The 14,299-nt window shown below is 37.5% G+C and overlaps 1 protein-coding gene across 1 annotated transcript in view; it reads right to left on the bottom strand.

The window, feature by feature from the left end:
• Nucleotides 1–7,295: 7,295 nt before the first annotated feature.
• The window catches only part of LOC119598005 (protein TANC2-like), a 21,334-nt gene continuing 14,330 nt past the window's right edge, over nt 7,296–14,299 (bottom strand). The window contains 9 exon segments of the mRNA XM_037947654.1: nt 7,296–10,263; nt 10,520–10,620; nt 10,791–10,986; nt 11,110–11,768; nt 11,770–11,790; nt 11,930–12,337; nt 12,507–13,764; nt 13,766–13,826; nt 13,933–14,190. Of these exon segments, the coding sequence (XP_037803582.1) occupies nt 10,023–10,263; nt 10,520–10,620; nt 10,791–10,986; nt 11,110–11,768; nt 11,770–11,790; nt 11,930–12,337; nt 12,507–13,764; nt 13,766–13,826; nt 13,933–14,190 (3,203 nt within the window). The 3' untranslated portion in view covers nt 7,296–10,022.

The following is a 14,299-nucleotide window of genomic DNA, read 5'->3' as shown; positions in this document are numbered from 1 at the left end:
CCATGCAAGAATGGGACAAAGCAACAGCAAAATAATATATATATATATATATATATATATATATATATATATATATATATATATATATATATATAAAATATATAATACATATATATATATATATATATATATATATATATATATATATATATATTTATAAACTGATGTAGTAGGATTGGCATATTTAATCTATAATATGTTGAAGCTCCTGTAGTGCGAAACCGCGGACCTTAAAGTGCTCCTAGGTTAGGCTATGTCTCATGACAAGAATGATCGCCCCTCCTCAGATACGTTCATCAGCTTTTTCGAAAAAAAAAATATATTAATCTTTTTCGAGGACTTTACATATGCATGCGTATGTGTGTGCATTCATACACACACACGCACACATTGCGTGCGGTAGTGGGATTCTAGTCCTGGTCTGTCTTACCAGAAATCCATTAATATCGGTGAGGACCAACTGCTGCCTTGTAGTTCAGTCCGTGCATGGTCAGAGGCTATGGGAGCTCACCCGATACGAAACAGTCCACTGCCTTGTGGCGTCCATGAGATAAAAATGTTTCGGGAGTCAACCCTGAGGAAAAATCCGAAGCCAGAGCGACCTCGTTCTAGCAACCCCTGCGACGCCGCTGGTGCCAGACCGTATCGATCTGTGCCGTTCCTTTGGATCCATCAGCTGCGTGGAAAGAGGGAGCCTGCTGCATGGACAACAGCTTGCTCCTCACATTCTTTCGCCCCCCCCCATATATATATATATATATATATATATATATATATATATATAGCCTATACACACAAACAAGATATATGATATATAATATATATATATATATATATATAGATATATATATATATATAGATATATATATATATATATATCATCATCATCAGCCACTGCAGGACGTAGGCATATATATATATATATATATATATATATATATATATATATATATATATATATATATATATATATATATTATATATATTGATTGATTGATTGATTGATTGATTGATTGATTGATTGATTCTTGCCAAAGTCGGTCACTGGGCCGTAGGCCTCCTTTCTTGAGCATGCATGTGAGCTTGCTCCAGCCCTCCTTGCCAGTTGGAGATGTCCGACACCCATTCGATTCTCCTCCTACCTCTCCTTCCGACCCCTTCGGTTTCTCCTTCAATGGTCGCCAGCACAAAACTTTCTCCCCTCCGCTTCCAATGACCATCCTTCCGGATCTTTCTCTTGATCGCTTGCAGCATGCCTTGCTCTTCTCTCCGCCCACTCGCTCTCTCACCCACTCGTTGGTTCTTCTTTCTGTCCACCTCACTCTTATCACACGTCTCCAGAGCCACATCTCGAAAGCATCAATCACCCTTTCTTCTTGTTTGCGCACGGTCCATGTCTTACCCCAGCAAGGGCCATCTGGCTAAGACCATGTCCCTACTGGAAGACCTGGTTCTCCTCGCTAGCTGTATGGCAAGCTTCCTGTCCGGCCACAAGCCTAGCCAGCTTACAGGATAAGAGAAGGTGACTCTGATTTCAAATCCCCCTGCTGCCTTGTAGGGTAGGCCTCTTCAAGCAAAGGCTAAGAGAAGGTAACTCTGATTTCAAATCCCCCTGCTGCCTTGTAGGGTAGGCCTCTTCAGGCAAAGGCTAAGAGAAGGTAACTCTAATTTCAAATCCCCCTGCTGCCTTGTAGGGTAGGCCTCTTCAAGCAAAGGCTAAGAGAAGGTAACTCTGATTTCAAATCCCCCTGCTGCCTTGTAGGGTAGGCCTCTTCAGCAAAGGCTAAGAGAAGGTAACTCTAATTTCAAATCCCCCTGCTGCCTTGTAGGGTAGGCCTCTTCAAGCAAAGACTAAGAGGAACTTGACAATCGGTATGCTGAGCAGGCGGACCTCGATTAACTAGCTCCTGATCCTTTCAGGCAAATAATGAAAGGTGATCTGATTAAATCCTGTGCCTTGTAGGTACTCTTAATGCAAAGACTATAGAGAGGTACTCTGATTTCAAATCTGTGCTTTGTAGGGTAGCTCTTCAGAAAGCTTAAGGGATAGGAAATCGGATGCTGAGTCAGCGACCCTCATATACTAGCTTATCCTAATGAATATAATGAATATATATATATATATGATATATAATATATATATATATATATATATATATATATATATATATATATATATATATATATATAGTAATATAATATATATATATTATAAATATATATATATATATATATATATATATATATATATAGTATATATATATATATATATATATAATATACACTATATATGGTATACATATATACACATATATACACAATATATACACACAATATATATATGTATATATATATATATATATTTTTTATATTGTGTATATACATACATACATACATACATACATATATATATATATATATATATATATATATATATATATATATATATATATATATATTTGTATTTATTATATATTTTTTTTTTTTTTTTTAACGGTAGGTTCATGTCTGAGCCGCCGTGGTCACAGCATGATACTTAATTGTAGTTTTCATGTTGTGATGCTCTTGGAGTGAGTACGTGGTAGGGTCCCCAGTTCCTTTCCACGGAGAGTGCCGGTGGTACTTTTAGGTAATCATTCTCTCTATTTATCCGGGCTTGGGACCAGCACTTGACTTGGGCTGGCTTGGCCACCCAGTGGCTAGGTAGGCAATCAAGGTGAAGTTCCTTGCCCAAGGGAACAATGCGGCGGTCAGTGACTCGAACCCTCGAATTCAGATTGCCGTCGTGACAGTCTTGAGTCCGATGCTCTAACCATTCGGCCACCACGGCCTTAACGATCATGGGCTTCCATGATTTTTTTCTTAGCAATTTAGAGCGGTGGTTTGCCATTGCCTTCCGCCCGGTGTTTTTATCGAGTCACCATCTCTATTTACCCGGCACTGACTTGAGCTATATATATATATATATATATATATATTTATATAATATTATTATATATTATATATATACAATATAGTTGTATACTATTATATACTTATATATATACACATATATATATATATATATATCATATATGTATATTTACTTATTTATACATATATACTTATATATATATATCATATATATATGTATATATATATATATATATATATATATATAGTATATATACGTATATACACATTATATATACAATATATATATATATATATATATATATATATATATATATATTGTGTATATATGTATATATATACATATATTACTCCCATACCTAAAAAAGGTGACGCACTCCAATGCAACAATAACAGGACAATTGTATTATTAAGTCACAGCAGCAAAATTTTGTTGAAAATTATTGCTGAAAGAATGAAGTTGAAGTTAAGAGAGGAAATTGCAGACGAACAAGCAGGTTTTCGCCCTGGAAAGGGTACCAGAAACCAGATTCTAAATCTGAAATTGATCATAGAGAAAAACAGAGAACATCAGAAAGACCTATACCTGTGTCTAAGATACGCCGATGATATAGTTTTAATTACCGGCAGTATCACTGAACTACAACAACTACTAGATAAAGTTAGAGAAGCAAACGAAAAGGCTGGTTTGTTATGGAACTCATTAGTTTTCCCAATTGCGTCATATGGTTCTGAGTGTAGGGTGCTGAAAAAGATAGACAAGAAAAAGGTCAATTGTTTTAAAATGTGGTGTTACAGACGAGTACTACGTATTAACTGGACAGAAAAGAAAACGAATGATGAAGTGCTGAGAAAAATAAATTGTAAAGACCGGCCGTTGGACATCTTAAACAAAAGGAAACTAAAGTTTATTGGTCATGTGATGAGAAGTAAAAGTATTGAGAAAAACCTGTTGACAGGGATGGTGATAGGAAACAGAGGAAGAGGCAAACCGAAGACAAGACTGAGCGACAACATCAAAGATATTTGCGGGCTGACGATGGTACAAGTGGAAAGAAAAGCGCACGATCGAGTTGAGTGGCGAAGGATGGTGGAGAGGTCCACGGCTGCTCAAACATTAGCATACCGTTATTGATGATGATATATATATATATATATATATATATATATATATATACCATATATAGTGTATACTATATATATATATGGGGGCCGCGGTGGCCGAATGGTTAGAGCGTCGGAATCCAGACTGTCACGACGGCAATCTGAGTTCGAGGGTTCGAGTCACCGGCCGGCGCGTTGTTTCCCTTGGGCAAGGAGCTTCACCTCGATTGCCTACCTAGCCACTGGGTGGCCAAGCCTGCCCAAGTCAGTGCCGGGTAAATAGAGATGGTGACTCGATAAAAAAACACCGGGCGGAAGGCAATGGCAAACCACCGCTCTAAATTGCCAAGAAAAAAATCATGGAAGCCCATGATCGTCAAGGCCGCGGTGGCCGAATGGTTAGAGCGTCGGACTCCAGACTGTCACGACGGCAATCTGAGTTCAAGGGTTCGAGCCACCGGCCGGCGCGTTGTTCCCTTGGACAAGGAACTTCACCTCGAGTGCCTGCCTAGCCACTAGGTGGCCAAGCCAGCCCAAGTCAGCGCTGGTCCCAAGCCCGGATAAATAGAGAGAATGATTGCCTAAAAAGGTAACACCGGCACTCTCCGTGGAAAAGAACTGGGGACCCTACCACGTACTCACTCCAAGAGCATCACAACATGAAAACTACAATTAAAAGTATCATGATGTGACCACGGCGGCTCAGACATGAACCTACCGTTAAAAGAAGAGATATATATATATACACCATATATAGTGTATACTATATATATATATACACTATATATATACAATATATATAATTATATATATATATATAAGTATATATATAAGTATATATATATAGTATAAATATAGTATATATATACATATATACACACTATATATATATATATATATATATATATATATATATAGTATATATATATAATATATATATATATATATATATATATATATATATATATATATATATATATATATATACACAATATATGTACACATTATATATATATATACATATATGAATAGCAAAACACTCTTCCGTACTGATACAATGAAAGAAAAACCCACAATACAAAAACTAGATTTATTGAAAGTGAGACTACAGTTTCGAAATCCACCTTGATTCCATCTTCAGGTCTGAAGATGGAATCCAGGTGGATTTCGAACTGTAGTCTCACTTTCAATAAATCTAGTTTTTGTATTGTGGGTTTTTCTTCCATATATATTGTTACGCCGGCCGAGGCGTAACAATATATATATATGTATACATATTCATATATATATATATATATATATATATATATATATTATATATATTATTATATTATATATATATATATATATATATATTATATATATATATATATTATATTAATATATATTATTATATATATATAGTACTATATATAATATATATATATATATATATATATATATATATATATATATATATATATATATATATATATATATATATATATATATATATATATATATATATATGTATATACACACATATATGAGGCCGTGGTGGCCGAGCGGTTAGAGCATCGGACTCAAGACTGTCACGGCGGCAATCTGAGTTCGAGGGTTCAAGTCACCGGCCGGCGCGTTGTTCCCTTGGGTAATGAACTTCACCTCGATTGCCCTCCTAGAAAACGACATATCGCCTTGAGAAGTCAAACGCAAGTGTCGTAGGGGAAGTCACCGCCGTGGCACAAACCGCAGTTGATTAGGAAGGGCATCCAATCAGGCAAGGGTGGCACTGCCATATATAACCTCTCAGTAGTGAATTGAGAGAGGCCTATGTCCTGCAGTGGAATGAATGGCTGTTGAAAAAAAATACATATATATACATATATATATATATATATATATATATATATATATATACATGTGTATATATATATATATATATATATATATATATATATATATATATATATATAATATATATATATATATATATATATATATATATATATATATATATATATATATATATATATACATACACACACACACACACACACACACATATATATATATATATATATATATATATATATAATATATATATATATACATATATATATATATATATATATATATATATATATATATATATATATATATATATATAGGTTGAAGTGTACCTGGGAGCAATAGTAAGAGGTGCCTCCAGGACCAAAACCCCACTTTCGATGCAGTTTATGCTCTTACTTAGAGAATAAACTAATAACGGTACAGTCAGTATATGCCATGACATTTACCTCTGTCATTTATGTTTCAAGGTGTAAGGATTGGCATTCTGAACGGGTGTGTTTGGAATTACATAACATAAATCAAGAGTTTTTATTTTTATCTTTATTATCGACCTACTTACAAAATATATTCATATGAAGTATTTCTGGGATTTGTATCAACCTTATACTTACACTTGTGTTCCTGAATGATCTTCGCCTCCTCCAGTCTTAGAATCTGGTTATTATTTAATGTGATTACATGAATATGAACCATTTTCTTTTACTTTTTTTCTTCATGCTGATACCAGGGCATTGCCATGTCTCATAAGGAGCTTGAAGTTTTTCCACAAAATAGTTTCCAGGTTACTTGGAACTTGTGTGTACTTGAAACTGTTACCTTATGACAGGATCGGTTAAAAAGGATACATTACTTTACCAATTATTGAAATATTTAGGCTGAATACTATGGTACTGATTCTCTTATTTAGGATGTGCCCTTTTAATCAATATTAAGAAAAAGAGAGTTAATCTTTTGTTTAATTCTTCATAAAAATTAATTGATAACTTCTCCTTTTGAAAAGGGAACTTTATTTCACAATATTGGCTACACCTTGCTACAGATCTGCTTATAATCCATATAAATAAAAGTAATGGGAGAAATTACGGTAAAAATGAGTGTGTATATATATATATATATATATATATATATATATATATATATATATATATATATATATATATATATATATATATATATATATATATATATATTTTTTTTTTTTTTTTTTTTTTTTTTTTACGGTAGGTTCATGTTTGAGCCGCCATGGTCACAGCATGATACTTGATTGTAGTTTTCATGTTGTGATACTCTTGGAGTGAGTACGTGGTAGGGTCCCCAGTTCCTTTCCACGGAGAGTGCCGGTATATATATAGTTTTGTCACAATCTGGCATAAAATTAATTATTTTCACATATCCTAAAATCTATCAACTTCTTTTCAACAGAAATGATTGAATAAAAGAAAGAAAACCATCAATATTTTATTGTATAGCAGACCATTCTATTACATATGTGTAAAAATTACACTAAAAATTTGGCAGTACAACAATCAGGAATATCTGAGAGATCATAATAATTAAAGATCAGTAATCAAGTTACTTTTCTCATTACACACATGTAACATCTAAAGTAACTAAAGGATTATAATATTAACATTATGTAGTTTGTCTACATAATGTCAATTACAAGTCTATAGTTTAATGTTGCCTGGCCTTTAAGAGGGGCGTGGCCAGTTAGCTCGGTACGGAATCCTTTAACTCAACTCTCTACAAATATGGTCATTCATAAGGCTATTGATTTTGTACACTATACAATCATTATACAAGCTTCATACTGTGATATGCCTGTCCTTACCATCACTAATTCTATTTTAAAAAATGACTAGCAACTTTCGCCTTGGGCGTCATTCATACTATACATCACCCTTATGCCATTTCAATTTATATCTACTGTACAGTGCAGAATTTTATAGCTGATTTAACAAAATAAAAATAAATTGATGACCCCAATGCATGCCAATCTGCCTACATGTGCTGTAGCTACACAAACCACTGTGTAGCACATGATAGGCAAAATTAAACTTCCTATACCATTGTATAGGAATGGTGTTCATGCCATCAGAAAAGCCCTCTTTGACAACTAAAGAGGTCTACCTGTATTTTTGTAATGAAGGGGGTCATGTCTGAGCTGATATATCCAATCGACTATTGCGGAGTGTGAGTTCTGAGAAGCCAATTCGGAAAGCCAATTGAGAACTACTTGGTGGGTCAATTAGTGTGAATTTATGTGGAGAGCAGGGACAGAAATCAGAGGCAGCAAAGAACCCAATTCAAACAAAAAAATTCTGAAGATTGCCACTGCTGAAGCCCCGAGTTGTCGGTATTAATCTAGGCAGCTTTTGGTTAAAACTGGTGCCCTGATCCCTTCCCTGGACTGCTCGAGATAGTTACACTCACAAAGGAACATTCCGGAGGGGGCATAGGAGGGAGGCAGGACACGGCCACACACTCACACACATAAAAAAAGGAAATTAAACGATAATGACAAACTAAGACACTGGTAAGGACACTTGCACAACATTAGGGCACTTAGGTTACACAAAAGAGGATGCTAAACATATGAAAACAGTAGTATAAAAAACATGCAATAAAGTGTTTACTTGTCACATTCTAAGCCATGTCTTGCCCCCTTCTTCCATAAAATGATCATAAAGTCTCAGAGAGGAAAATAACATTTAATTCTCTGCAACTTTAAGTGGGTCTCACTACAACGTTGGGATAACAACATACCACAAGCAGGCAGGTAGCTGGCATTCACACTACTCACTCACACCCAATCGTTCAAAAGCTTCCCGATAAACATCAAACCTGCTTAAACATTCGTGCATACTAACTGAACTAGGTATAACCACACTTTTTATTTTGTTTTTTGTTTTGTTTTCTAACATCACAAGAACTGACTTTTTCTCACTTGGTGACTAAACAACAGATGGTATGTCTTCTTGAGGATGTTAGAGCTATGGATGAGGCATGCAGGTTTATACGGCACTGCCAAGTGCAAGAAGCTACAATGTGTATCTATTAACTATCACTTCAATAGGAAATTAAGTATAAAAATCTATGAAAAGTTTAACGAAAGAAGAAATGAGGAAACTGGGAATTCATTTTTCTTTCATGTAAGCAACCAATTTTGAATGTGTGTCTTGGCAATGCTGGGATTACAGAGTGAGCACACCTACTGCAGATGGTTAGTGGTTCAGTCTACATGCTGGTCTAGCCACTCTCCTTCTTTGTGAAGTGATTAGTAATACAACCCTCATGTACTCGTAATTTTGACTGAATGGATAATTAAAGCCTACTTAAGGATTACAAAAAAAAGTTCTAAACACGTCACAAAATTGCAAATGGGGCCAGAGGAAGAGCCAAATCAGGAAGAGAAATTTGCAAGCTAAAACTCTGGCGACCAACTTTTTTTCCTTTCGTTCTTTTTTTTTTTTTTTTTTACAAGAGTCCAAATCAGGAGGTCGACATCAGGTGAGTTTCAAGATCTTAACGGGTGCATTACACGGATTATGTAACATCACCTAGTGTGGATATACAGTCGCAATCAGGAAGTGAAGCGTCTCTTTGAACATGAGTCCCTCAAGAAGTTTTTGTGTCACTTGTAATAGCAAAATAAATACCTCCTATGAATAAAAAAAAGAAAAGAAAAAAATCATGCAAAAAAGAAAAAAGACAAAAACACATTCTACAATACAAAGCACCACATCGGATAGGGAAGCAGACGGCATCTATATAAAAAAGAACGGCAACATACGACTACTTCACTTCTTGAAAGGCTCATGTCAACTTATGGGTACATTGTTTATCATGTGGAATTCTTGAAATGGAATTATTAGGGTTAAATGACATCTCCAAATGAGCAATGGAAACCAGATGGTTTGCAAAATAATTTTTTGGATACATCTTAGCTCAGGAAGTTGCACAATGATGTTTCTATATGTGCCAACCTAATCATAGTTTGTAACCTAGCAATTAATTCAAAATCAAGATTCTCATCTCTAATGTCTAAATAAAATGTCTGATTCTTACCATTGCACAGGAAATATATATATTTTCTTTCTTTTCTCTATTTATCTTATGTAAAGGCAAGGATTTAAAAGCTGCCATATGTGTTCAAATTGTGACCATTGTCTTTAGATGTTTGAGGAATAACCAGACTCCGATAAGATGCTGGACGTCATCGGGAGGTCGGCTTCAGAGAGGGTGTCCACCGAAGCTGCTAAGTGTCGGAGTTGAGCAAGGTCGATGGAAACGCAGGAATCCAGCTCATTCTGCATTTCGTCTCGAATCTTAATCAAGACGCGACGGACATCACGAGTCTGGGGAGCTAACCTTACTGCCTCGTTCACGTCTTCCAAGGCTTCTTGCAGACGCCTGGAAAATGAACATTGGTTAAGTATCATGTGCATCAAATCGACACTAGAAACTGGCTCAAGATAGAATTTTGAATAATCAGTCATTTGGTATTATAGTTTATGGTACTTTTCTCTTGCATATACAAGCTTTACTTGTTCAACAACTATCTGCAAAAATGTACTATAGTCACTGATAAGATATACAACTTCCTAGATTTTTTCCAAGAGAATAAATTTCCTTTGGATCATAAAATACCACCATAAGAATTCCTTACTTGGCCTCCCTCTTGGCTCTGGCTCGAGCATAGTAAGGCTCGTATGAATTGCTCTTCAACTTGAGAGCTGAATCTGCAAGCTGAATGGCCTCTTCTATTTCCAGTAAATGGCATATTAAATATTACAAGAAGTTTCTTTATAAATACAGGTTTGTAACCAGCACATTAAGTGTAAACATAATTTCTTCATAAAATATATTTGAAGATAAAATCTAAAACTACCACATCTTCACCCGAAAGAAACAGAAAATTCCCCACCAAAAAGACTTACATTCATTTTTCTCTTGCAGCGAGACAAGTTGAGGGTCAGATGTAAGCGTAGATGTGTGAAGGTTGCAGTGTGTTCACCTTGATCACCTGTGGGTAGCTTACACAGGGCATATGAAAAGCGATGGGCCGCTTCTTTCAAACGACCTTTACTACAAAGTGTTACTCTATCTTCTTGTAACTTGTTTAATAGCATAACCCTGCAAATAAATATCAGCTGTAAGGTACACTGCAACTTGAATGGATAATGAATGCACTGTTTTGCAACTGGAAAAAATACTATATTAAGATAATGAATAAGTGAATGATGCTGCCATACTTACAAGATGTTTGGTTTGCCTGCTGCCATTGCCCATGTAGCAGGACCCAGTTTTGCACCGCGTCACAAAAAGCATTGCACGGCTGCGGCATTACGGGCACTGATAGCACGGTCCAGGGGTCTCATTCCATTGATGTCCACATGCTCTATCAATGATCCTTTGTCTAGAAGGAACTGGACCACTATGGGGTCTCCCTGATATGCAGCTAGGTCTAGAGGTGTTCTTCCTGATTTGTCAGCATGGTTTAAGCCTGCATTGTAGTCCGCAAGGTACTGGACAGCATGAACATGTCCACGCAAACAGGCCCAGCCGAGAGGAGTCAGACCTTCTCTGTCTGTTCTGATTATCGAGGCGCCGCGAGAAATGAGTAGTTCCATGAGCCCAAAATGTCCCTCAGATGCTGCAACCATGAGTGGTGTGCGGCCACCAGCATCTGGGCTCTCTACGGTCACACCCTGACTTAGCAGTAGTTTTGCAACTTCATAATGGCCATTCCGAACTGCAGAAGTCAGTGGTAAAGATCCTCTTGAGTTCGCCTTTGTAATACGTGCTCCAGCTCTGAGAAGGGCAGCGACTAGTGCTGTGTGGCCTGCACCAGCGGCTACTGTAAGGGCTGTTTCTCCAGTTACATTATCTTCTCCATCAACACTCACTTCTGCCAATGTCTAACAGAAATTCCACCACCTAAGAGAAAATAAAAGGGGGAAAAAATAATGATTCCATGAAAAGAGAAAGTTAAGTTAATTGCAAATCTAAAATGCCGATGAATTATTTCCATGTAACAATAAATGGCAACTGAAAGAATGATTTGATATCTACTTACATTGTTGTGGCCATTTGAGGCAGCAACGACCAGTGCTTGATGAGCTTGGTTTTTCAGCAGATCATCTTGTCCTGGCCAATCACATGACAGCAAGTAGCCAACTACATTAAGGTGTCCTGCAGCCGCTGCCTGGACCACTGGTGTCATATTCTGCCGATCTTTTGCAGTCAATGAAGCTCCAGCTTGTACTAACAGACGGACAACATCGCAGTGTCCACAAGATGCAGCCAGACCTACAGCTGTTATGCCCTCGCTGTTCGTTAGTGTAACATTAGCACCGAACTCGATGAGAAGTGCCACCATCTCTGTGTGACCTTGGTAAGCACACACTCCCATGATGGGGGAATTGTGGAGGTGCTCAGTGGGGTAGTCTAGTGAAGCGCCTGCCAGGAGTAACAGCCTCGATACCTACAAAAGATTAAAATCACTCAATTATTATTTTGCATCAAAGAACATAATCTTTATTCATACTACCTTCAAGTTTCAACACAAGAGATTATTGTCTATATTCAGTCATTATTTCTGTTTAACACTACTAATACACAAAGTACAAATCTATATAATATTTTCAATGTACCTTTGTGTTGGGGCTGTACAGGTTTCTTGTGCAAGCAAGCGCCTGAGAGACATTGTGTGATGACTGTGCAAGCCACAAGGCCTGAAGATCACGTGGAGACAGTGGAAGAGCTCGCGCCATGTTCTTGTACACATGAGCTTTCAAGATGTGATGACCAAGCTCTAGCGAAGCTTCGGGATCCAGTGGCCACTCCAGCCGGGACATGCGGAGAGCTAAATCGGCGTGACCAGCTCTTACATCACACACAAATTTAGCAGGCTCTCCTTCGGCACGTCTTGCCAACCATTCTCGAAGGGCTGGGTGGAACAGCATGAAGGTGTCATCGAGTCTCTTCACAAGGAAAGAATTTAGTATCTTAAAACGACTTAGGAATTCATCCCAGGAAAGGAATTTGTAAAGGAGTCCAGCATTTACTGAATGATAAATCTCCGGCAATGTCAGTGGGTTAAGTGATGCTAGAACAACATTCAGAATAGGTTCCACCTTTTCAAAGCTTCGCACACTGGGAAACCGTAAGTTGAACAGAAGCATGAATATTTCACTAAGGGACTGCGGCAAGACCTTGAATGAGCCAGACTTCATGACAAGGTGTCCTCGTTCAATCAGATCTAGTATCAACTTGATGAACAGCATTGAGCCTTTGCTTTGGGCTACAACATGTTGTGTAAAGCGGTGTTGGGAGGACCCTTCTATTTTGCCTTGGGTAACGGTGATGTTCGATCTAATCGTTGGTGAATGCATACACCGGAAACCGACGTAGTCACTCAGATCTCGCGTGGGCATGTCGGCCGCTGGGTCGGCTCTCTGGTCAGGGTCCAGTGATATGCGGTGGAAAGGTAACAAGCGTGTTAAGTCTGCCAACTGTGACCGTACACTGACCACCAGCTTGATGAAAGAAGGTAGTTTGACTGCATGGCGAGCAAGAAATGAAGCAAGAGTATCTGCATGATCTGGACGATGATACTCAGCCTCGCAGAGCCCATCAACCACAATGATTAGAGGATCTGCCCCGATTTTTCCCAACCGCCGGAGATTGTGAAGAGGTTCCAGTACACCCTTCACTAATGCTGCTGATGGGTCGCTTACACAGGCAGGCAATGCTAACAAGGCCTGTGTCTGGGGCTCAGCTAACAGTAAGTCACGATATGCATGGAGCTGTGGTGCCTGACACAGCTGAGCAGCAACAGAATGTACAAAATCTGGGACAAGGCACGTGGCAGAGTTTTCAGCTTGGCAGAAGTGGTAGGCAGAAATGGTAGGATTTTATGCCTTCAGGTATCAAACTCATGCGACTGTATCCACCACTTTTGCTGTATAGGTCTGGAAGAAGAAAAGAGACTTATCAGTAAAAGACCTACTGATACCAATTAAGCATATGGCATCCCAGTTAAACTTCCTAAAAGCTTTAGCTTCTGAATGCCCTTACCTTGGTATATAGACTCATCTCTCTTCCGGCCAAAACAGCTGTATTCGACTAACTGCAGTATTGCTGCTGTTTTGCCTGCACCTACAATACCAGTGATGACTACGCCTCTGTTTGTTGGGGCTTCTGTTGTTATGTGGGCTTCGATCTCGCGATAAAGCCACACTCGGCCCACAAACAGAGGGTCAGGGTCCTGTTGAGGCAATTCGAAGAACAGAGGTCTCAAGCTCAGCTGCGCACCACGATAACCGGCAAATCGCACTGTAGAAACGAGAGATTTTATGCATCATGATCATCAGTTACATGGATGTTATTAATCAAGTCTGGAAATAAAATGTTCTTAAACAAAGAATAATCTGACACTAGACAC

Source organism: Penaeus monodon, chromosome 40 (assembly GCF_015228065.2).
Source record: "Penaeus monodon isolate SGIC_2016 chromosome 40, NSTDA_Pmon_1, whole genome shotgun sequence".
Lineage (NCBI taxonomy): Eukaryota > Metazoa > Arthropoda > Malacostraca > Decapoda > Penaeidae > Penaeus > Penaeus monodon.
This window is presented reverse-complemented; position numbering and strand designations above follow the sequence as displayed.